This window comes from Chiloscyllium plagiosum, unplaced genomic scaffold (assembly GCF_037043375.1).
Source record: "Chiloscyllium plagiosum isolate Xiang-an unplaced genomic scaffold, Cpla_swu_hap1 HiC_scaffold_23, whole genome shotgun sequence".
Taxonomy (NCBI): domain Eukaryota; kingdom Metazoa; phylum Chordata; class Chondrichthyes; order Orectolobiformes; family Hemiscylliidae; genus Chiloscyllium; species Chiloscyllium plagiosum.
Window position 1 is genome coordinate 25,157,822 of NW_028270161.1, and position 22,987 is coordinate 25,180,808.

At 41.1% G+C, this 22,987-nt stretch overlaps 2 protein-coding genes across 3 annotated transcripts in view; one reads left to right on the plus strand and one right to left on the minus strand.

Moving 5' to 3' along the window:
* ncaph2 (non-SMC condensin II complex, subunit H2) overlaps positions 1-13,912 on the minus strand; it is a 34,336-nt gene extending 20,424 nt beyond the window's left edge. The window contains exons 1-8 of one of the 2 annotated variants that reach the window (XM_043713889.2): positions 13,669-13,912; positions 9,287-9,463; positions 7,876-7,977; positions 7,424-7,479; positions 5,877-5,955; positions 5,313-5,384; positions 4,180-4,259; positions 2,955-3,109 (exon numbers count right to left, since the gene is read on the minus strand). In XM_043713889.2, the coding sequence (XP_043569824.2) occupies positions 2,955-3,109; positions 4,180-4,259; positions 5,313-5,384; positions 5,877-5,955; positions 7,424-7,479; positions 7,876-7,977; positions 9,287-9,394 (652 nt within the window). In that variant the 5' untranslated portion in view covers positions 9,395-9,463; positions 13,669-13,912. Of the gene's footprint in view, positions 1-2,954; positions 3,110-4,179; positions 4,260-5,312; positions 5,385-5,876; positions 5,956-7,423; positions 7,480-7,875; positions 7,978-9,286; positions 9,464-13,633 lie in introns of both variants that reach the window. The other variant, XM_043713887.2, reaches the window with a different exon arrangement.
* Positions 13,913-14,228: 316 nt separating this feature from the next.
* Positions 14,229-22,987, plus strand: part of lmf2a (lipase maturation factor 2a) — a 32,210-nt gene continuing 23,451 nt past the window's right edge. Inside the window, exon 1 of the mRNA XM_043713886.2 lies at positions 14,229-14,337. Within this exon, the coding sequence (XP_043569821.2) occupies positions 14,244-14,337 (94 nt within the window). The 5' untranslated portion in view covers positions 14,229-14,243. The remainder of the gene's footprint in view (positions 14,338-22,987) is intronic.

Sequence of the window (22,987 nt, forward strand, 5' to 3'; positions counted from 1 at the left end):
GATAGAGGGGCAAGATCATATAGGGTCTGAAAGCATGGAGAAGAATGTTAAGATTGAGGCTTTACCAGACAGCAAGCGAGTGTAGGTCAGTGAGCAAATGGCTGATTGGTGAAAAGGACCAGATGCAAGTCAAGATACAAAAATCAGAGTTGTGGATGACAAGATTAAAAAAATGTCAAAAATAACAGCTCATCCAGAAGTACACTGGAATACTAAATTTAGAAATAACATAGACCTGATGAGGGTTTCAGCAGTTAAGCCTAGACAGAGCCAGAATTGTGTGATGTAACAAAAGTATGCATACAGTTTATCTGAAACAAAATTACAAGCATATGATCTGGTTCAACATCAGACAGTTGTCCAACAGCAGAATGAAAGTGGTAGTCAAGAAAGAAGAGACAATGACTATTCCCCCCCCCCCCCTCCGCCCAATATTTCGCTGGAGAAAATATCTGCTCATCATGCAAAAAGGACTGTTTTAAAATAAATGATTTGAGCAAGGAATTGCTGCACTTTCAAAAAGCAAGTTAATGAAAGTTATTGCAGGTCATTTTTATATTGCTGTTTTGTTCAAGCAGTGGAAGAGGCTGAGTATAGACAGGATGGTGCCAGGGCTGTGCATAAATTGAGGTTCAGGTGGCAACAGCTTGCTGAGCAGTTTCCAAAGTTCTGGTTGACAAAAGCCACCAGCCTCTCAATAATCATCTGATTCACTCCTGGGCAGCTAAACTGTTTGTGAGTGTGCATGATACTGGCAGAAGCCTTTAGATTGCTCCAGGAGCAGATTGTTAGTCTGTCTCTCTTGTAAATTACCTAAAGCCTTTACCTCTCCAGCTGGTGTAAGCTGTAGCCTTTAATAAATAGGCAAGAGTTTTGCAGTTAATATAGCCACTGCCAGTGCCTCCTGCAATAAGTGAAAAGCTGGAGAAGAGAAATTGAATAACAGAAAATCAAAGTTAAAAATAATGCAACACTAGGTCATAGTCCAACAGGTTTACTTGGAAGCAGTAGCTTTTGGAGCACCGCTCCTTCATCAAGTGGTTGTGGGGGTTAAAATCATGCTCAGAGAATTTACAGCCAAAGGAATCCAGTGTCATGGAGATGTGATACTTTGATTTAACTACAAGTGTTTACTGTAAGCAAAATGATCTCAGTAAAGGTATATTGGGGCCATCAAACTGCTTCCCAGCTTTATTCCCCTCCATCCATAGCAACAATGTTATTTTGTCTGTGTGCATGTGTGTGCAGGGGATGTTTATAATAGGGTTAGAGTTTTATCTTGTAGTGGTGTATGTTGATAGTTGTTTACCTGTGGTTAGAATCTATGATCTATAATAAATAGTACTTCTTGTTAACAACCGAAAACTGGTACATGTTTTTCTGCTAGCCTGGATGCATGGGACAGGTAAATAGGGGATTTTGCATACTTTGAATTTTTTTTTAATTTTACAATGACTCTGGAAATGGCAGCACTTGATTTCCAGTGTGCTACCCAGTGAGGTATGACATGCATGATTGTATGTTGGAGAAGCAATCTGAAAAACCAGGACAGTGGAAAGAAAAAAGAGGTGATGGCGAGATGGAGCCAAGTATAATTGGCATACACATGAAACTTGACTGTGTTTTTGAATGATTTCACTGACGGCAGTTTTTTTCTCCTACTCTCTTGTGGCAGGTGGACATCGCTGGCTAGCCCACCCCTAATTGCCCTTGAGAAGTTGGTGATGAGCTGCTGTCTTGAACCACTGCAGTCCAATTGCTGTAGGTAGACTCAATGCATTTGTAATAGAATTCCATGATTTTGACCAAGCAACAGTGAAAAAATGTGATATATGTCCAAGTTAGGATGGTGTGTCATATGGAGGGGAACTTGCAGGTGGTGATGTTCCTATATATGTGCCATCCTTGTCCTTCTAGGTTTAAGTGGTCATGGGTTTGGAGGGAGTTGTCTCGATCTTAGGCTATGGACTAAATAAAGAAAGGGGTCAAGTACAGCAGTGAGAAGAAGGTGGAGTGTTGTGCCAAATTCTAAGTTTATGATCTCCCCCAACACTCCCAACTTGTTGAAGTTGATCCCACGCTTGATTATACCATCACTCTCTTACAGAGGGAGAAAGTCATAAACAGTTGTATTAATAATGCTAGACAAGTTCCATCTTAAATGGTGTTTGACTGAGGGTACCAACACACAGGTTGGATCTTCAGAGGGTTAGAACGGTCAAAGGGTGATCACAGGTCTCCAGAATTTTAAACTTAAGAAAATCAAGGTGATTTAGTTACAACAGTGGAGCTATTAAACGATCTAGTTGAAGTTTTTTTTTATTATCACAGAACCATTAATGCTTACCAGGACAGAAGGCCAAATGGCTCATTTTGCTTGTTGTGGATCTCTAGCGGATAAACTTTGAGCTAATGGCAGGGTCCTATTCACTTCCCCAAAGCCCTCGTTGCTTCTTAATATAATACTAATGCTACTTCTTGCAGTCACTTCATAATTCTGTATTAGCCCTTAAATAAACCCACAGCCTCACTCTTTCCTTGTGTTAATCCCAAACCAATCCCATTGCTCCACTCTTTCCAGAGCTGTGAAATTTCCTGTTTTAAGTATTATTCCACTTTTTTTTGAAAAGACAAAATGGTTTCCATTAAACAAATACCCATGGCAAATCTTTTTGTGCTCCAGTGTTCAGCATGGTGCAAAGTTCAAATTACAGGTGTCATGGTATATAATGGAGAGAATCATTGGGTCTAAGGACAATACATAACACTTAACACGTGAGTCAGCAACAAGCCTGACATAAAAGGAACGTAGGTCAGAGTGGTGGCATAAAAGGAACAACAGCTATCCAATCAGACAATCAAGCTGCAAGATATAGAACACATTCAAACCTCATTCTCAGCAAGAGTTGCAATGAAATAATGAGCAAACTATTCATTAGCACACACTTAATTACCATTCCTATTGTATTTCGTGTTGCCTTGCTGTTGCCTGTGCAGATAGCTCATCGGTGACACACTGGCCAACTCTAACATGAATGCACCTGTGGCATGAGGGGTACAAGTATTCATTCGGAAATCCTTGCGGCTGCCAAGGATCTCTCCTCTCCGGCTACAGTGAAATGAAAAACCAAATTAGGTTAGTAACTGAGGACAGAACACTTGCATTTTCTTCTAACTGGTGTCTCCTCCCTTGCCCAAGCCCCTGCCATGATCCAGTTTGCATGAAATAGAAGAAATAGACCATTCATCCTCTCAAACCTACTCTGCCATTCAATAAGATAATGGTTGATCTGTTTGCGTATTTTGAAATCCACATTCACATCCACCACCAATGTCTCTCTACTTCTGGAATGGAGAGAAAGGCAAGACAATATCAACACCAAAACCAAATAGGAAGATACCTAATCCAAAACCTCATCCTAGTCCAAGCATCACCCAACATCATTTGTATTTGTACAGTTCACCAGGTCGGTTTATTATGCTTACTGCTTTTCATTAACTTGAATAGACAACAAAGTTTATCATTGAAGGTAACCTGCAATCTTCCTACTCCACATTACTCAGTGTTGCACTAGTTAACTTATAACTAGTTAACATCTGCCTCCAAATTCTGGGATATAGCCTCAGACCTTCTTGATAATTATATGGTGTTGATAATTATAGCTCACCTGGCTATGAAACATTCAACATGAACACATCCCAAATCTGGGAAAGCTGCTGTTCTCAAAGAAGTGAAACATTTCAGTGTTGGAAAATGAAGCAAGATTCAAGCTGGGACTCAATGTCAGGATCAAATATCCCCTTGAGATAGAATGCAAAGAAAAGCTCTCTATGCAATCCTGCCAAACATTTCCTGGACAGTTTTAGCATGTGTCAGATATAAAACAAGTCTCAAGTAACTAACTCCAGACTCAGAAGCATATCTGTACTTTGAACTGTGACACCTCCATTTCTCCCGCCAAGTTAGTATTGAGTAACAGAGCATTACTCAATTTGAGTCCTTCACAGCAACCTGAATAAATTTGACTGAAGTTTTCAAAAACCAAGTTGCTGGCAGCTAACAGCCTTTCAAATTAGTTTGTTGGCGCACATTGACTGGGTCTTCCACTCTCTGTATTGCACCCACTGACGAGGTGCCTGCCTTTCTTTTCTGTGTGCGTGATACAGCAAATTCCATACCTCAAGAGAGGGTTGTTCTTTTTCTCAATTTCTTCTAGCGGTACCAGTGCCATCGGTGTTAATGGGATGATGTTCACAACCTGTAGCATAAAGGTAAATCCGCAAGGGCAGTCAGTCAGATTAGTTATAGAGTCATAGTTAGCTTCTAAAACTCATTCTTCCAATTTAGCTTCCTGCCACTTCAGTCCAATGCGACCTCAATGTATTCCCCCACTTTCAATACAGCTCCGCTCCTCTGAAATACCCAAATACCATCTCTGCCATCACCACTTCCCAGCCTCCATTACTCATTGCAGCTCTTTACTTGATCACTTTTTGAAGACTCCCTGCTACACTTTGCCGATTCCTAGCTATCCCATATTGCCTTGGCCTGGCCTCAAGTCTTTGGCTTATTGTCATCATCACTTTCTATCTCATGCAAATTATCCAGCAATCTATGGATCCAGATATCAACTTCCTTTTGAATTTTAATTCCAAATCTCTTTGGTCCAAACACAACACTATCAAAATCTTTAATTTCTGTGATGATGCCTGATGTTGAATTCCAGCCTTTACTCAGCGTTAAGATTGCAGTGAGCAGCACTGCGGACAGAATGATAACCGATTATGTTAACCGGAGTACCACATTGCATTGTTGAAAATCTAAGGAATCACAAATAAAGACACAAATACGAAACAGGAGCAGAAGTAGACCATTCTGCCATTGAGCCTGCTCCACCATTCAATAAGATCATGAATTATCTATATGTATTTTCAATTCCACATGCCTATCAATCCTCTATAACCCTTAAGTCCCCTTCCTCACAAGAATCTATCCAACTTGATGTTAAAAATATTCAATGACTCCATTTTCTGAGGTGGGGCGGGGGGTTGCTTCATCTGTAAGAACACTTCTTTTAAAACAGTGTCATCCAGCTCACAAGATAAAAACATTCTTTCCACATCCAACTTGTCAAGTCCAATCAGAATCTTATACACTTCAATCAGGTTACCCCAGTGGAACCATACCCAGCTTGTCCAACCTATTTCTCATAAAACAACATATATCAATCTCGTAAACTTCCTCTAAATTGTCTCCAACATATTTACATCCTTCCTCAAATAAGGAGATCAGAACTGCACACAATACGTACATTTGAACTGTGACCCTCCTGCAAATCAATGTTGGTTTTTGATGGACACTCAATATCATCAAGAGACAAAAACTGAAAAGCAAGAATTACAGCAGTTAGTGATATCTAACATGGAAATTAAGAAAATTCAAACATTGTTTATACAGCAAATAACATACACCAGAGCAATGACTGTTATCATGTTGGAATGGGAAAGTACATCAGGCATGAACATATATGTCACAGAGCTATATGATCCTTGAAACAGGGCTCAACATAACTCCCAGGGATATGTATATAGTATCGGACTTAAACAACTTCAGGAATTTACTATTTGCTTATTTTGACCATACAAAGTAATTAATTCCTTTCAGTTTCAGGTTCAATTTAACATCATTTATCCCTGGTCCCCCTGCACCAATGTTTTGATCTTATGGAACAGCTTGCCAACATAACAGTCACAGCATATGGATCTACTCAACAGTTGGCAATATGCAAATACAAAACTTATTATTTTGTTCAATCGTTCATATCTAAGAAATTTCAGTGTTAATGAATAATAAGTCCTGAGTCAATGTTCCTTACTTCCCAATCCTTGTCATTGGCCAAAGACACATCATTATCTGTACCATCCGCAGCAATGGATGTAGCTTTTTGATTCCGTCTATAACAACAAACATAAAAAGGACTTTTACAACCATTTTGACAAAAGTACCATAAAAGCAGTTTTACTTGGAGAAAGTTGACAAATCTACTCCTCTGTCTAATGATAACACAAATTGTTACTTGTTGTTACAGTCTTTTAGTAACACAGACTATTACTTAGTGCCATCGCCATAGATTCCTAATAATGTGGAAGCAGACCATTTGGCCCAGCCAGTCCACACTGAACCATCAAAGGGCATCCCACCCAAATCCATTCCCTACCCTATTCCTGCAATTCATTTGGCTAATCCACTTAGCCTGCACATCCCTGGACACTAAGAGCAATTTACCACAGCCAATTCACCTTACTTGCACATCTGTAGGAGGAAACCAGAGCACCCGGAGGAAACCTATGCCAACATGGGGAGACCACACAGACAGTTATCCAAGCCTACAATCAAACCTGGCTCTCTGGTGCTGTGAGGCAGCAGTACTAACCAGTGAGCCACCCCAAAGCACAGACTGTTACTGGTTGCTACAGTTCCACAGAGGTACTGATGTAATACACATTATAGCACACAATCTATTTAACGTGTGCAGTACTTCAGTTAGTGTGAAATGATTTTATTATGAATTTTAACATTTCTGTAATAATTTAGTACATCACTGGGTGCGATGCTCCTGCAGTAACTTACTGCTTAGCTGGATAATCCTGCAACAAAACGGAGGATGGCATCTGTATAATTAGCTTGTTTATTATCAAGCAATATTCCACTAGGTGTAATACTTTAGAATGATAGAATCCCTACAGTGTGGAAACAGACCATTTGGTCCATCAAGTCCACACAGATCCTCTGAAGAGTATCCCACCCAAACCCATTCCCCTATCCTAGTAATCTACATTTCCCCTAACTACTGCCCCTAATCTACACATCCCTGAACACTATGGGGAATTTAGCATGGCAAATTCACCTAACCTGCACATCTCTGGACTGTGGGAGGAAACCGCAGACACGGGGAGAATGTGCAAACTCTACACAGACAGTCGACCGAGGCTAGAATCGAATCCGGGTCCCTGATGTTGTGAGGCAGCAATGCTAACCACCAAGCTACCATGCTGCCCCACACGGGCAAGTAGCATAATCTTGTTGTATACATTATATAATAGACCATGCAATACTGAGTGTAGTAATCTTATATATACAGGGTACTTGGCATAAAGTTTCTAAAGGCATTCAGCACAGTCAGTGTTTGCTTAGTTATTACAAGGATTCTTTACAAAAACAGAAATTGCAGGCAAAATTCTACAGGTCTGGCAGCACCTATGAAGAAAAGCAGAGTTAACGTTTCAGGTTAGTGACCCTTCTTCAGAACCCAAAATCTTAACTCTGCTTTATTTCCACAGATGCTACCAAATCTACTGAGTTTTCCAGCCATTTCTGTTTTTGTTTCCGATTCACAGTTTGTTGTTTTGTTTTATTCTTTACTTCTTGTTGGAGATCAGGTCCAGCGCCTGGAACACCAGAGAATGCAGATATTCCACCTGTGTAGAAAGGAAAAATATCCTCAGACTATTCAATCTCATCAATTCCACAAGTCAGTTGGCAGCAGTCTGGAAAATTCCTGAGCTGTTATCAGACAAACATCCACATACAACCAGGTCTGATATCTTTCCAAACTCTGCAGTAACTACATACATTTTGAAAGATTTTCTTTTCCTCTTGAGCACATTTCATCATCTTAGTGGAATAATTAAGGATCAAAAACGAGCAGTGATCAGCTTCCAGGCTTTTCACCTCAAACCAAATTTCTACCAATCACCCTGTCCCAATTATCCCCCAGACCCATTTGCCCTTTTTCTCTACCAGGCCCAGCCACGTGTACACTCAGCCCACACCAGACCTTCATCCCATTCAGCAGAGGATGGCAAAAAACAGACCTTCCTGCTGTAAATACATGCCGAGCCTTGGATCAAAAGTGCAGCTTCTGCAAAGTTCATTGTTGTCTTCCCATCATCGAAGGAAATGCAGATCTGGTCCAACTGGAAAAGACAGACAGAGATATTTTCTAATCAACTTGGTCAAATATGCTGCGTGTGGCCGAAGCTTGGGTCTTCTGGACCAGGGGTATGGACCCTGCCGATATATTACAAGAGCCCCGCCGAGAGAAAGAGATTGTCGCAAAGGTTTCACAATGTAACTGCAGCCAAAAGGATAGAAAGTTGATTGACAAAAAGGGAACAGGAATCAGTTAACTGAACAAAACTCAAAAGTTGGAACTTTGTTTATCCCTAGAGCCTGCTCTATCAAACAAAAGTTGGAAGTGGGATACTCCAGGGGTCTATTCCAGATAAAGATGTTTAAATTATTAGAACGTAGATAAATGCAGCAAAAATTAACAGCTAAGAAGTTGGCTGATCACTAACTGAAATTGCCAGGAGTTCAAAACAAGATTTGCAACAAAATAAATAAAATAAAATCATTGTTTACATATTTCAAACATCTTTTAATTAAATAAATTGACTGTACACCTTTTGAGTAACATTTCTACAGACACCAATGACACTTTCCCTCCAGAGTTATTTGTTGAAGAATATGTCAAATAGTTTTACAGACATAAACTCTGGGAGGTAAAGTGTATTTTGAATCCACAAGTCTGTGATAAAAATGCCTCATCACTTAAGAGGTAAAATAATTAAGAATGGGAACATTTTGAAATGTTGGATTTGCGATTTTATATCTGTGATGAATAATGTTCATAAATCGCTATCATTCCTTAACACTCCACAGAATACAGGCTCAGTTTATTTAATCTCTTCTCAGTGGACAATCCCTCCAATTTAAGAATTAGTGGTGAAGCTTTGCTGCATTTCCTTTATGGCAAGTACATCCTTGTTTGGGTCCGGAGACCAAAACTGTACACAATACTCCAAGTGTGGTCTCACCAAGGTGCTACATAATTTCAATAAGACATGTACTTCTATACTTAGATTATTTTGAAGTAAAGGTCAACATACCATTTACCTTAATTGCTTATTGTACATGCATGCTAATTTGAACAAGAGTACATAACTTGAGGTCCAACACTTCCTAACCTCCCATTGTTCAAGAATTACTTTATTTTTATTCTTCCCAGAGACAATCTCAGATTTGCCCACATTGCATACCATCTGCCATACTTTTGCCCGGTCATTTCACTTTTTTCCAATTCCCTAATTAAGCATCTTTGCTTCCCCCTTACAACCACAGGTTTTTTGGGTCAAACCAGAAAGAATTAGTGAGAGGGAGATAAGCAAAGAGAAATTAATCATGTCACAAGAGACCAAATAATTTAGCATACAAAGTTGTCACCTCTTCTAGATATTCCCCCAGCTGAGATGCCACATCAATCTCCCAGTTCTTTGTCAACTCTCTAATGGGCTGAAGGAGATGTGTGAATCGTGACTCAACATCCTCCATCTTTGACCAAGCACAGAACCCTTGAGGCAAGGAGTTAAAACAGAAGTACTCAGCAGATCAGGCAGTCATCTGTGGGAGAGAAACAGTTAATATTTCAGGTCAATTATATTTCATCATCAGAACACTAGAAATATGGAGAATCTGCAATAGTGTCACAGGATTGGGGGATACAGCTATTTGAACGTAACAATTCATTTTACAGAAGAATCTCCATCTATATAAAATAGCAATTTCCTTTTCGTTTGTCACTTTCCTGACAAAATGAAAAAGATAAAACTTTCAGTGTATGAGAAAAGCAACTAACAGGACTGGTAATATCAAATATTAAAATGTAATGAAAAAGATTTGCTACAGGAGTATAGGTAGGTAGGTACCTGACTGGAAGGTGCTTAGAAAAGCACAAACTATAAACCATATAGAATTACAACACAAACAGGTCCATCTAATCCAGTTAATTCTATTGGCGTTTATCCTCTACACAAATAGTACTTTAATCCAAATCATGATTTCATAAGAAAACTCTGAAATCCAGGGATGCTTCATAAGCAATTCCTACTTCTTTCCTAGGTGAATCATGAAGGTGGAACTTCCAGATAGTTGGTGGTAGTCGGTCAGTATCCAAGTTCAGGTTGCCAGTACGTGTAGAGTCAAAACTCTGCCACGGTTTAGAGTCAGGGCACTTGGTCCCAATTTCCATTATTGACTCCTGGAGGTTTGCTATAAGCTGAATGTGACATCCTTTCCCAAACATCACTGGGTAAGTGTGTCTCAGCAAGTATCAAGGATGGATGTTACTGGACTCACCTTCAGGATCTTCAGGGCACAGGTTCAGAGATAAGATCACAAACTACAAGCAAAATGACAAGTCACAATCTCTCATTTTCTAGACTTCAGCATCGTTGCCTATTCCTGCTCATTTTTTATCATGTTCTTATGGATGAACTGATATTATTCATTCAGACTTTTGAATGGACCTTTCATATATTAAAGGTGATCTTTCTCTACAGCTTTTCTGTTAGCCACCAGGATACACGAACACCAGCTAGCCACAAAAAGACACGATCCTCTCTCTCTCTCTCTCTCTCTCTCGTAGCCCTACACACAGATGAAAAAAGCCACCATTTCGACTGGGACAACACATCTATCCTGGGACAGGCTAAGCAAAGGCATGCCAGAGAATTCCTAGAGGCCTGGCACTCCAACCACAACGCCATAAATAAACACATAGATCTAGATGCCATCTATCAACCCCACAGAAAACGAACAAGAAATGACATCACCACAAACCCCAGACATCCAGGAGAAAGATATAAATAGAAAGCAGGAGACAACAGCTTCGCTTCACTTGGAGGTCGCCACTGATGATGTTACCTAACCAGGTAATGAAATGTCTGGATATCAAACCTACATCTCAGCGAGCAAACCTACACCTTAAAGCTTTTCTGTAGCTGTAACACTATATTATGCATTCTGTTCTATTACCTTGAGGTACTTATATAAGGTACGATTTGCCTGTGTAGTACATAAAACAATATTTTTCACTGTATCCAAGTACATGACTATAATAAATCAAATCAAACCCCAGGACATCAGCAATAGACAGTAAACAATCTGCTTGCAAAAACCTTCAAATGAACTTTTCAAAACATCTCCTATTTGAGGTAAGATGTTTGTTTAAAAACAATACATAATCAAAGCATAATGGAACAAGCCAAGAAACTACTAATCATCAAACCTAGAAATCGTTACTGCAGCAAGAGAAGTGAACAAATGTGCCAGGAGAGAAGAGACATCATTGAGAAAGAAAGGTTAAAAATAAGGTTATTTCAAACATTTAAAACAGATCTCACACTGTTTCATCTAGCCAATACTACCCCAGGTAGAGATCCTAACAGAAGAAATGCAAAGAATACATAGGGAATATGCAATTCAGTTCCTTCCCCTTTCATGGAGTACATTAATCAGTAATTTGTTGCCACTGCCAATGCATTTATGGTTTATATAGCATACAAAAAGACTATTGGGAAGCTTTTAAACACTTAAATTCTCATTATTGAAGTTAAAGTCTGTCATCCAAGTACATTATTCAGACACCAATAATACAATAACAATGAAGGTTATACGATAGAATTAAATAACCTGGTTTCTGGCAAGATTTCAGTCCTCCTGACTGTTCTGAATTCTGACCTTGAAGAGCTGTTCCACAGACATTCAAATTAAGAGCAGTGGGCCATTCAACACCCCTTGCAGCTGCTCCTATCTACACTTACACCGTTTGACTAATGGAGTCATACTGTTCTGAAACAGACTCTTCGGTCCAACTTGTCCATGCCATCTTGACATCCTAATCTGACCAAGTCCCATTTGACAACACTTGGCCCATATCCCTCTAAACTGTTCCTAGTCATGCACCCACCCAGATGCCTTTTAAATGTTGTAATTGAACCCATCTCCACCACTTTCTCTGGCAGCTCATCCCATACACGCTCGTTGCAAAATGGTCACCCCTCAGGTCCTTTTTTAAATCTTTCCCCTCTCACCTTAAACTGATGCCCTCTAGTTTTGGACTGCCCCATCCTAGGGAAAAGACTTTAGTTATTTACCTAACCACACCCCTCTTGATTTATAAACCTGAAAGAGACCACACCTCAGCATCCAACACTCCAACCTATTCAGAATCTCACTACAAGGCCCAAAAGCCCAACAACGTCTCTTCTTCCTCAGACGGCTGAGGAAATTTGGCATGACAGCAAATACCCTAGCCAACTTTTATAAGTCCGCCATCGAGAGCATTCTGTCTGGATGTACACTATCTGGTATGGCAACTGTATCATTCAAGATCGGAGACGGTTACAGAGAGTGGTGAACTCAGCCCAGACAATCACAAAGACCAATGTCCCATCTATAGAATCCATCTACCAGGCCCGCCATCAAGGAAATGCTACCAGCAGTGTCAAAGATCGATTCCTGGCAATGCTTTTCTACAACCTCTACCATCGGGGAGAAGGTACAGAAGCCTGAACATACGCACCAGAGCCGGTTTCGTAACAGTTTCTACCCTACTGTTGTTAGAATACTGAATGGACTCACAAACTCTTAACATTCACCTGTACCTGTGTTTTTGTTTTGCCACTGTTACCTAGTTAAGTAGCATAGATAAGTAAATATGTGATCTGCCTGTATTGCTAGCAAGGCAAAGCTTTTCACTGTGCCTCGGTATACGTGACAATAAATTTAATTCAATGTCATCACACAAATTCTCAAGTTCAACAAGTTACTTGTAAAACTTTACTTTTTTGGGCAGTCAAGAATATATTTAACACAGCCTTAAAAATCTCCAATAACCATACCTCCACTGCTTTCACAAATTAATGACCTGCTCAGGAAAAATATTTCCTCAATTTTCATTTTAAATGAGAAATCTTTTACTTTTGTTTCCACACTGTAAGTAATCTAATCTAAGTTGTGTTCCCTAGTCAGAGTCTCTCTCATCCTTTCATCATTCAGAATTTTACAAATTTTAACAAAGATCCCCTCTCATTCTTCTAAACTCCAAAGTACATAAGCCCCACCCCATACTTTCCTCATTTCAGGAATTAATTGAGTGAACCTTCGCTACTCTTTCATTATTTCTTCAGGTGACCAAACTGTACACAACACTTGGTCTCACCAAGGGCTATACAACTTTAATGAAATTTCCCGATATGTACGTACCACGCACTTTGCAATAAATGACAGTAGAAAAAAGTGAGGACGGCAGATGCTGGAGATCAGAGCTGAAAAATGTGTTGCTGGAAAAGCGCAGCAGGTCAGTCAGCATCCAAGGAGCAGGAGAATCGACGTTTCGGGCATAAGCCCTTCTTCAGGAATTCCTGAAATGTCGATTCTCCTGCTCCTTGGATGCTGCCTGACCTGCTGCGCTTTTCCAGCAACACATTTTTCAATAAATGACTGTATTCTATTCTGACATATCGCACACTTTTTATTTTTCCTCTTATATTGCATTATTAAAGACAAATTGGCTCTGACTGTTGCCACCATAAAGTAAACCAGTAACTGCAGTAAACACGAATAGTTCAATCAGACACTGTAGGGAATAAAGTAGTAAGTGACTGAACCAGAACAAAAGAGACTAAAAGGAACATCAATACAATCACAGAAATCTGAAGAAATTAAATTATAATTAACAGAAAAAAATGCGGAGGAGATTCGAACTGACACTGACAAGCTCAGACTCACCTCCCACCGAAGAACGTTCCACTCTCCTAAAATACCAGTATTGTGAATCCTGTTGTCTGAATATTCCTCTCTTTGATAATCTTATTTTTCTTTTTTTGAGGCTCGCGCCATTTTTTATTTTACCCGCGCAGGTTCAAACCCATGGTGGCGCATGCGCGGCACGAACCCAACTACCCGTCTATGGGTGAGGAAAGAAAAACAAAGTATGAAAGAATTTCCTTCGAAATAAAACCTGACAGATAAACCTTTAATATGGGATTAAATATTTGTTTAAACTGACACTTTGTTTTGGTAGATTATTTTTTAAAATGGTAACGGATGATCTCCCCTCCCGATTTGATGGTACAAGCTGCAAATGCAGAAGGACGGCGACGATTTAGAGCAATCCATTGCGAGAACAGGGAAGATAAAGTTTTTAAAAGTTCTTAAAGTCAAAAAAGCTGAAGACCGTGGCTAGTCTGGTTATTTGTTTAAAATAGTTGTCACTATATTAACTCGTGGCCCAGCCTGGGCTATATTGCGCGTTATTATAATGGAAGGGATATGGATTGAACCTAATGATTCCCCCCGCAGTGTTGACTGTGGTTGTGTCCAGGCCTGCAGCTTCAGGATGGGGGAGATCGGGTTGGCGCGGGGAGCCTTCCTCTGGGGCATGGTGGCTATTTACTTGTGTGCATTCACCTCACTTTATGTACAAATCCCAGGTAACAGTGGTGACCCGTCATTCTGTGGGTTTTAAAAGGTCTGTCTCGGTGAAGGGTGTACTTTGTTGGCGGGTGGATGGGTGGGTGGGTGAAGGAGCCTCGTGGAGAAGGCAGAGGTGTGGTTAGTGGAAGGAAACCGAGTGAAGTGCAATAAATGGTTTAGCTCCGAAACAACATCAAGAATGTGGCGATGTTGGCTGTGAGATTGGAAAGCGTTGGTGCCGTCAAGTTGACCGGGTAGTCCCCTGTGTTTATGAGCTGGTACAGTTTAGACTTTGGTCTGGTGGTTCATAGCAAACACTGCAGATACTGAACATCTAAAACAAACACAGAATGCTGGAGAAACTCGGGTCTGGTAGCATATGTGAGGAGAGGAATAGAGATAACGTTTCGAGTCCGGTGTGACTATTCTTCAGGCTCTTATGGCTACGTTGGTGCGAACCTCCAAATGTGCAGTATGTACACAGGGAATAATGTTTTGGAAATGACAGTTGCAGTGAATTCAACTGAAGCCATTCCATTATGTGCACTATTCGTTACAGAGGTCCAAAAAGGACCATCTTCTCCAGGGCAACCAGGAATGGGCAATAAAGGCTAGTAAAACCAGCATCCCATGAATGTTTGTCTTAAGTAAGAAGCCCACTGCCCATTTTCTTCCCATGTCCATGAACCTCATGAGTGCACTCTCCACCACCTTCCCCCTTATTCTTCCATTCCATCTCTTTTCAAGAGAAGCCCAAGCTTTCAAAATAAAAACAAACTGCTCAAGAAGTGTTGAAAGGGTTCAGAAAAGATTTACAAGGATGTTGCCAGGGTTTGAGCAAGAGGGAGAGGCTGGGTCTACTTTCCCTGGAGTGTCAGAGGCTGAGGGTTGACCTTATAGAGGTTTATAAAATCATGAGGGGCATGGATAGAATGCATACCCAAGGTATTTTCCCCAGACTGGATAAGTTCAAAATTATTTAGCACAGGTTTAAGGTGAGGGGGGAAAGATTTAAAAGGGTCCAAAAGGACAACTTTTTCTTGCAGAGGGTGGTGAGTATATGAAATGAGCTGCCAGAGGAAGTGCTGGAAACTGGTACAATTACAACATTTAAAAGGTATCTAGTACATGGACAAGAAGGGTTTAGAGGGATACAGGCCAAATGCTGGCAAATGGCACTCAATTAATTTAGGCTATCTGGTCAGCATAGATGAGTTGGACTGAAGTGTCTGTTTCCATGCTGTACATCTCTATGACTCGAAGAAAACCAGATCTGGCAGTATCCATAGAGAGAGAAGAGTGTACTGTCTACAAATGATGTCAGACATGCTGATTTTCTTCAGCACTTTCAACTTCTATTTCCAATCTCTGACAGCTGTAAGATTTTTGTGTGTGAAACCTTACCCCAACATCATTTCTATCTCTAATTTTTAACTGGTGTGCTTAAGAATTTGAAGTTTTCATTTGATTGCGTAGTTTTCCTGAATCAGCTGCCAGTGGGAACAATGGATCAGCAGTCAGAATGTTGTACTTCTCATCAGTTGCAAGGTTAAGATTCTGAATCATAGCATCCTTTGGACTCCATTCTGATCAGACAGTAGCTGTAATTGGGAGAGATCAGTATGGGTCTGTGATTAGGCTGTCAGCTAGGGCTTTGTCCCGCTCCTATCGACAAGATATCCCAAAGCACTTTCAAAATATAACCATTGTAGTAAAGGAAACACGTCAGCCAATTAACAAGCAGCCAGATCTGAAAAGCAGTGATTTTCTGTACTCATGTTGTCCTTTGCCTTTTCTTGGAATTTTTTTTTGTCACTGGCCAATTGTAGGGATGATAAAGGCTATTAATAGGGACGTAGAATGCAAGAGCGCAAAGATTATATTGAAACAAGTCAGAATGTGAAATCCATATCTGTGGAGAGAGAAACATTTGGAGTCCAATATGATTCATGGATTAGAAAGTATTAACTCTGTTTCTTCAGCCCTTTTGTTTTTGTTTCAGATTTCCAGCATCAATATTTTACTCTTACTTGAGATTATATTGAACTTGCATAAGGCACTAGTTTGGCCTCAGTTGGATTACTGTGACAATTTTCTGGTGTCGCGGTTTAGGAAGAATGGGTTGGTTTGCTTAGTTGGCTGGATGGCTGGCTTACAATGCAGTGTGACCCCACCAGTGTGGATTCATTTGCGTACAAGCAAGGTTACTGTGAAGGTACCAGCTTCTCAACCTCTCCCTTTGCCTGAGACATGTTGATCTTCAGGTTAAATTCACGACCAGTCATGTCTCTCTCATGAGAGAACAGTCGTATGGTCCTCTAAGACAATGGTGATTTTACTTTTGAGGGAGGATGTGAAGGCATTGGAGACACTGAGCCTTAGGAGGTTGATTCCACTGCAATTATGTTTAGTTATGAAGACAGCTTGAAGAAGTTAGGACTGCTTCCTTTGGAGAAGGGAAGGATAAGAGGAGATCTGATAAAGGTATTCAAAATCGCGAGGTATCTGAACAGAATTGATAGGAAGAAACTGTTTCTCCTTTTGAAATGATAAAGAAAAAGAGGGCACGGATTGAAGTAATTGTTAAACAAGAAAAATATGGGGAACAGCATTTGCAAACAGCAAGTTGTAAGGGTCTGCAAAGGACTGCCAGGAGAGTGGTGGAGACTGTTTCAATCAAGATATTCAAGAATTAAGTTTTATTATTTTGGAAGGGAATGATGTACAGGGTTACACAGAGTACACTGGAAAATGTCACGAGGTGAAATGCTTGTTGGAAATACATGCACATACACTGACATTCTTCTGTGATCTTATCCTAAGGCCAATTTTATTAAAGTTATTAGCTTCACTGAATTTTTTGAGGCAGTATTACAATTTATTAATTTTGGGGAAGCTTTTGACAAGTTTCTAATGCAAAGTGGCCATAAAAGTAAAAGCCATAAGATGCGATTTGGCAAAAGACTGGAAACAACTATTCAAGGATAAATCAGTCTTAGAACAGTGAGAAATATACATGGAGGATTTGGCACAAATACACTCCGGTAGAGATTACATTAGATTAGATTACTTAGAGTGTGGAAACCGACCCCCCGAAGAGCAACCCCACCAGACCCATTCCCCTACATTTACCCCTTCACCTAACACTACGAGCAATTTAGCACGGCCAATTCACCTAACCTGCACATCATGCTGTAAGGTTGAGTGAAATAGGGGTTGATGGGAAGGGTGAGAGCAGTAACAAATTAAAAATACTATGCATGAATGCACGAAGCATTAGATATAAGATGGATGAGCTTGAGGCTCTTTTGGAAATTGGCAGATACGATATTGTGGGGATAACTGAGACGTGGCTTCAAGTGGACAGGGCCTGGGAAATGAATATTCAAGGCTACACGTGCTATCGTAAGGGCAGACTGACGGGCAGAGGGGGTGGGGTGGCCTTGTTGGTAAGGGAGGATATTCAGTCCCTTGCGCGGGGGGACCTAGAGTCAGGGGATGTAGAGTCAGTGTGGATAGAGCTGCGAAATACTATGGTAAAAAGAGCCTCTTGGGAGTCATCTACAGGCCCCCAAACAATAGTCTGGATGTCGGATGTAAGTTGAATCAGGAGCTGAAATTGGCCTGTCGCAAAGATGTTACTACAGTTATGGGGGATTTTAACATGCAGGTAGACTGGGAGAATCAGGATGGTATTGGACCTCAAGAAAGAGACTTTGTGGAGTGCCTCAGAGATGGATTCTTAGAGCAACTGGTGCTGGAGCTGACCAGGGAGAAGGCAATTCTGGATCTGGTATTGTGTAACGAACCAGAATTGGTCAGAGACCTCGAAGTGAAGGAGCCATTGGGAAGTAGTGACCGTAATACATTAAGCTTCAATCTGCAATTTGAGAGGGAGAGGGTACAGTCGGAAGTAACAGTACTTCTGTTCAATAAAGGGAACTATGGAGCTATGAGGGAGGAGCTGGCCAAAGTTCAATGGTGCAATACCTTAGCAGGGATGACCATGGAGGAACAATGTTGGATATTTCTGAGTATAATGCAGAAGTTGCAGGATCAGTTCATTCCTAAAAGGAAGAAAGATCCCAGGAGGAGGCATGGGCGGCCGTGGCTGACGAGGGAAGTTAAGAAACATATAAAGTTAAAAGAGAAAAAGTATAACATAGCAAAGATAAGTGGGAAAATGGAGGACTGGGAAGCTTTTAAAGAGCAACAGAGGATTACAAAGAAGGAAATACGCAGAGGAAAAATGAGGTACGAAGGTAAACTGGCCAATAATATAAAGGAGGATAGTAAAAGCTTTTTTAGGTATGTGCAAGGCAAAAAAATGGTTAGGACTAAAATTGGGCCCTTGAAGACAGAAACAGGGGAATATATTACGGGGAACAAAGAAATGGCAGAAGAATTAAATGGGTACTTCAGATCTGTGTTCACTGGAGAAGACTCAAGCAATCTCCCTGAGGTAGCAGTGGCTGCAGGACCTGAACTTAAGGGAATTTATATTTGCCAGGATTTGGTGTTGGAGAGACTGTTAGGTCTGAAGGTTGATAAGTCTCCGGGGCCTGATGGTCTACATCCCAGGGTACTGAAGGAGGTGGCTCGGGAAATCGTGGATGCGTTGGTGATTATTTTCCAGAGTTCGATAGATTCAGGGTCGGTTCCTGAGGATTGGAGGGTGGCTAATGTTATACCACTTTTCAAGAAAGGTGGGAGAGAGAAAGCAGGAAATTATAGACCAGTTAGTCTGACCTCAGTGGTGGGAAAGATGCTGGAGTCTATTATAAAGGATGAAATTACAGCATATCTGGATAGTAGTAACAGGATAGGACAGAGTCAGCATGGATTTATGAAGGGGAAATCATGCTTGACTAATCTTGAAGTTTTTGAGGATGTAACTCTGAAGATGGACGAGGGAGATCCAGTAGATGTAGTGTACCTGGACTTTCAGAAAGCTTTTGATAAAGTCCCACACAGGAGGTTAGTGAGTAAAATTAGGGCGCATGGTACTAGATTGGATTGAAAATTGGTTGGCTGATAGGAAACAAAGGGTAGTGATAAACGGCTCCATTTCGGAATGGTAGGCAGTGACCAGTGGGGTACCGTAGGGATCCGTGCTGGGACCACAGCTTTTTACAATATATGTTAATGATATAGAAGATGGTATTATTAATAACATTAGCAAATTTGCTGATGATACAAAGCTGGGTGGCAGGGTGAAATGTGATGAGGATGTTAGGAGATTACAGGGTGACCTGGACAAGTTAGGTGAGTGGGCAGATGCATGGCAGATGCAGTTTAATGTGGATAAATGTATGGTTATCCACTTTGGTGGCAAGAACAGGAAGGCAGATTACTACCTCAAGGGAATCAATTTAGGTAAAGGGGCAATACAGAGAGATCTGGGTGTTCTTGTACACCAGTCAATGAAGGCAAGCATGCAGGTACAGCAGGAAGTGAAGAAGGCTAATAGCATGCTGGCCTTCATAACAAGAGGGATTGAGTATAGAAGCAAAGAGGTTCTTCTGCAGCTGTACAGGGCCCTGGTGAGACCACACCTGGAGTACTGTGTGCAGTTCTGGTCTCCAAATTTGAGGAAAGACATTCTGGCTATTGAGAGAGTGCAGTGTAGGTTCACGAGGTCAATTCCTGGAATGGCGGGATTACCTTACACTGAAAGACTGAAGCGACTGGGCTTGTATACCTTTGAGTTTAGAAGACTGAGAGGGGATCTGATTGAGACATATAAGATTATTAAAGGATTGGACACTGTGGCAGCAGGAAACATGTTTCCACTGATGGGTGAGTGCCGAACCCGAGGACACAGCTTAAAAATACGGGGTAGACCATTTAGGACAGAGATGAGGAGAAACGTCTTCATCCAGAGAGTGGTGGCTGTGTGGAATGCTCTGCCCCAGAGGGCAGTGGAGGCCCAGTCTCTGGATTCATTTAAGAAAGAGTTGGATAGAGCTCTCAAAGATAGTGGAATCAAGGGTTATGGAGATAAGGCAGGAAGAGGAATTAGGAATGATCAGCCATGTGGGCGGCACGGTGGCCCAGTGGTTAGCACTGCTGCCTCACAGCGCCTGTAGACCCGGGTTCAATTCCCGACTCAGGCGACTGACTGTGTGGAGTTTGCACATTCTCCCCGTGTCTGCGTGGGTTTCCTCCGGGTGCTCCGGTTTCCTCCCACAGTCCAAAGATGTGCGGGTTAGGTGAATTGGCCATGCTAAATTGCCCGTAGTGTTAGGTTAAAGGGGTGGATGTAGGGGTGTGGGTGGGTTGCGCTTCGGCGGGTCGGTGTGGACTTGTTGGGCCGAAGGGCCTGTTTCCACACTGTAAGTAATCTAATCTAATCTAATCATATTGAATGGCGGTGCAGGCTAGAAGGGCTGAATGGCCTACTCCTGCACCTATTGTCTATTATCTTTGGACTGTGGGAGGGAAACCGGAGCACCCGGAGGAAACCCACGCAGACACTGGGAGAATGTGCAAACTCCACACAGACAATTGCCCGGGGCTGGAATTGAATCCGGGTCTCTGGCGCTGTGAGGCAGCAGTGCTAACCACTGTGCCACCGTGCCAATCAGAGGTAGAATTCACAAGTACAGGCTGTCCTAAATGACAAACAGCATGCAAGGCAGAAATCGTGCAGAAAAGAAAGCTTATGTTAAACGGAGAGCCCAAGAACACAGTAACTGGGAGAATTGTTGCAAGGTCAGAGGCAAACCTAGACAGGACATTTGAAAAGCAAACAGAAGGAACTTTAACGGCTAGTTTGTCAATATATAAAGTATTGCTGAAAAAAAACAATTTTTGGTCAGAAAGATAGCCAAAAGAGTAGGGCCGTTTAGAGACTAAAAAGGTGTAAAATGTGTAGAGGCTGAAGTCAAGGGCATGGTTCTTAATTAATAATTTGCATTCGCCTCCACAAAAAGGGAAGTGATTGAGTAGTTACAGAATATAAAATATTGAATAGAATAAACATAGAGAGGAAATATCAAGAGGTGTGTAATCTTTGAAAGTCAGTAAATCACTGAGCCTAAATTAGGTACATTTAGGCTGTTCAGAGAAGCAATTGAAAAAGTTATGGTGGATCTCGCCATAATAATTCTAATCTCTGGTTATAAACATAGGAGTGCCAAGGTTCCACCATTGTTTAAAAAGGGAGAAAAGAATTGATCAAGTCCTTATAGGCAGGTCATCCTAAACTCAGTGCTGGGTAATTTATTAGGGAAATCTCTGAGGCACAATATAAATTGTCATTTAAAAGACACATTTATTTAAGTCAGTCAGCAGAGATGTGTTGAGGAAATGATAAATCTATCTAACTTTACTGAATTTTCTTTTGAGGAAGTGGCACAACTGATTAATTTTGGGAAGGTTTTTGACAATGCAAAGTGGCCACAAAAGTGAAAACCATGAGATTCAAATAAAAAGTTGGATCCAAAATTAACTTAGGGCAGAAAACAAAGGATGATTATCCATGTTGTTTTTGTAACTGGAAGTCCTTTTCCAACTGTGTCCGACAGGGTTTATTGTTGTTACTTGTCTTTTGTGTTAAAAATCACTGATTTAGAGTAAAAAATTTACATTGATACAAAGACTGATCATGTTGTTAGTAGTCAAGTCGAAAGCTGTGGATTGCAGAAACATATTGATGAACTGATCAGGTGGGTAGAAAAGTGGAAAGTGGAATTCGTGTGGACAGGTGAGAGGTAAGCATTTGGAGAAGCCTAACAAGGCAAGGAAATACAAGTAAATGGCCAGAAATGTTGAGGAATGGAAGAGAAGAGGCAGAACTGGACAAGCTGAAATTGGAAGCAAAATTGATAAATGTTTCCAATTCCAGACAAAAGAGGGAAGCAGCACCACGAATACATTTGTGACTCCTTTGTTCCCTCCTTGATATCGCAGTTTCCATCTTCAAGATAGGTTGGCCATCAATATCCATTACAAACCCACCGAACCCCACATTTTTCTTGACTATATATCCTCACCCCTGTTTCCTGTAAGGACTTCATTCCATTCTCCAAGTTGTCCATCACATTTGTTCTGTGATGCCACCTTTCACAGGGTGGACCTCAAATGTTCACCTTTTTCCTTAACTAAATATTCACTACTACTATTCCTTAGTCATGTCCAACCCATTTCCAACACTTCTGCCGTCACCCCATCTCTTCCCTCCCACAGCTACAATAGTGTCCCTCTGGTCCTTAGATTCCACTCCACCAGCTCCACATCAGAAGGATCATAAGCCACCATTTCCACCTCCACCAGGCACATCGTCTCCATCACTCTCATCAGCATTCCACAGGAACCATTCCCTCAAGGGCAACCTGGTTCAATTCCTCCCACTCCCCACACCCTCTCCCCATACAATCACAGAAGGTGCAACACTTTTCTGTTTACCTCGCTATCCAAGACCCCAGACACCGGCCAATATGAGCAATGATTTACCTGCACTGCACTCAATCTAATCTACTGTATTTGCCGCTTGCATAGCAGTCTCGTCTATATTAGGGAGAGGAGAAACAGACCAGATGACCACTTTGCAAAACATCTGTATCTGTCTGTAAAAATCATCCTGAACTTTTCAGTTTCTTGCCACTACAACATACCACAATGTTCCCTGGCCAATATTTCTGTCTCAGGCCTGCTGTAGTGCTC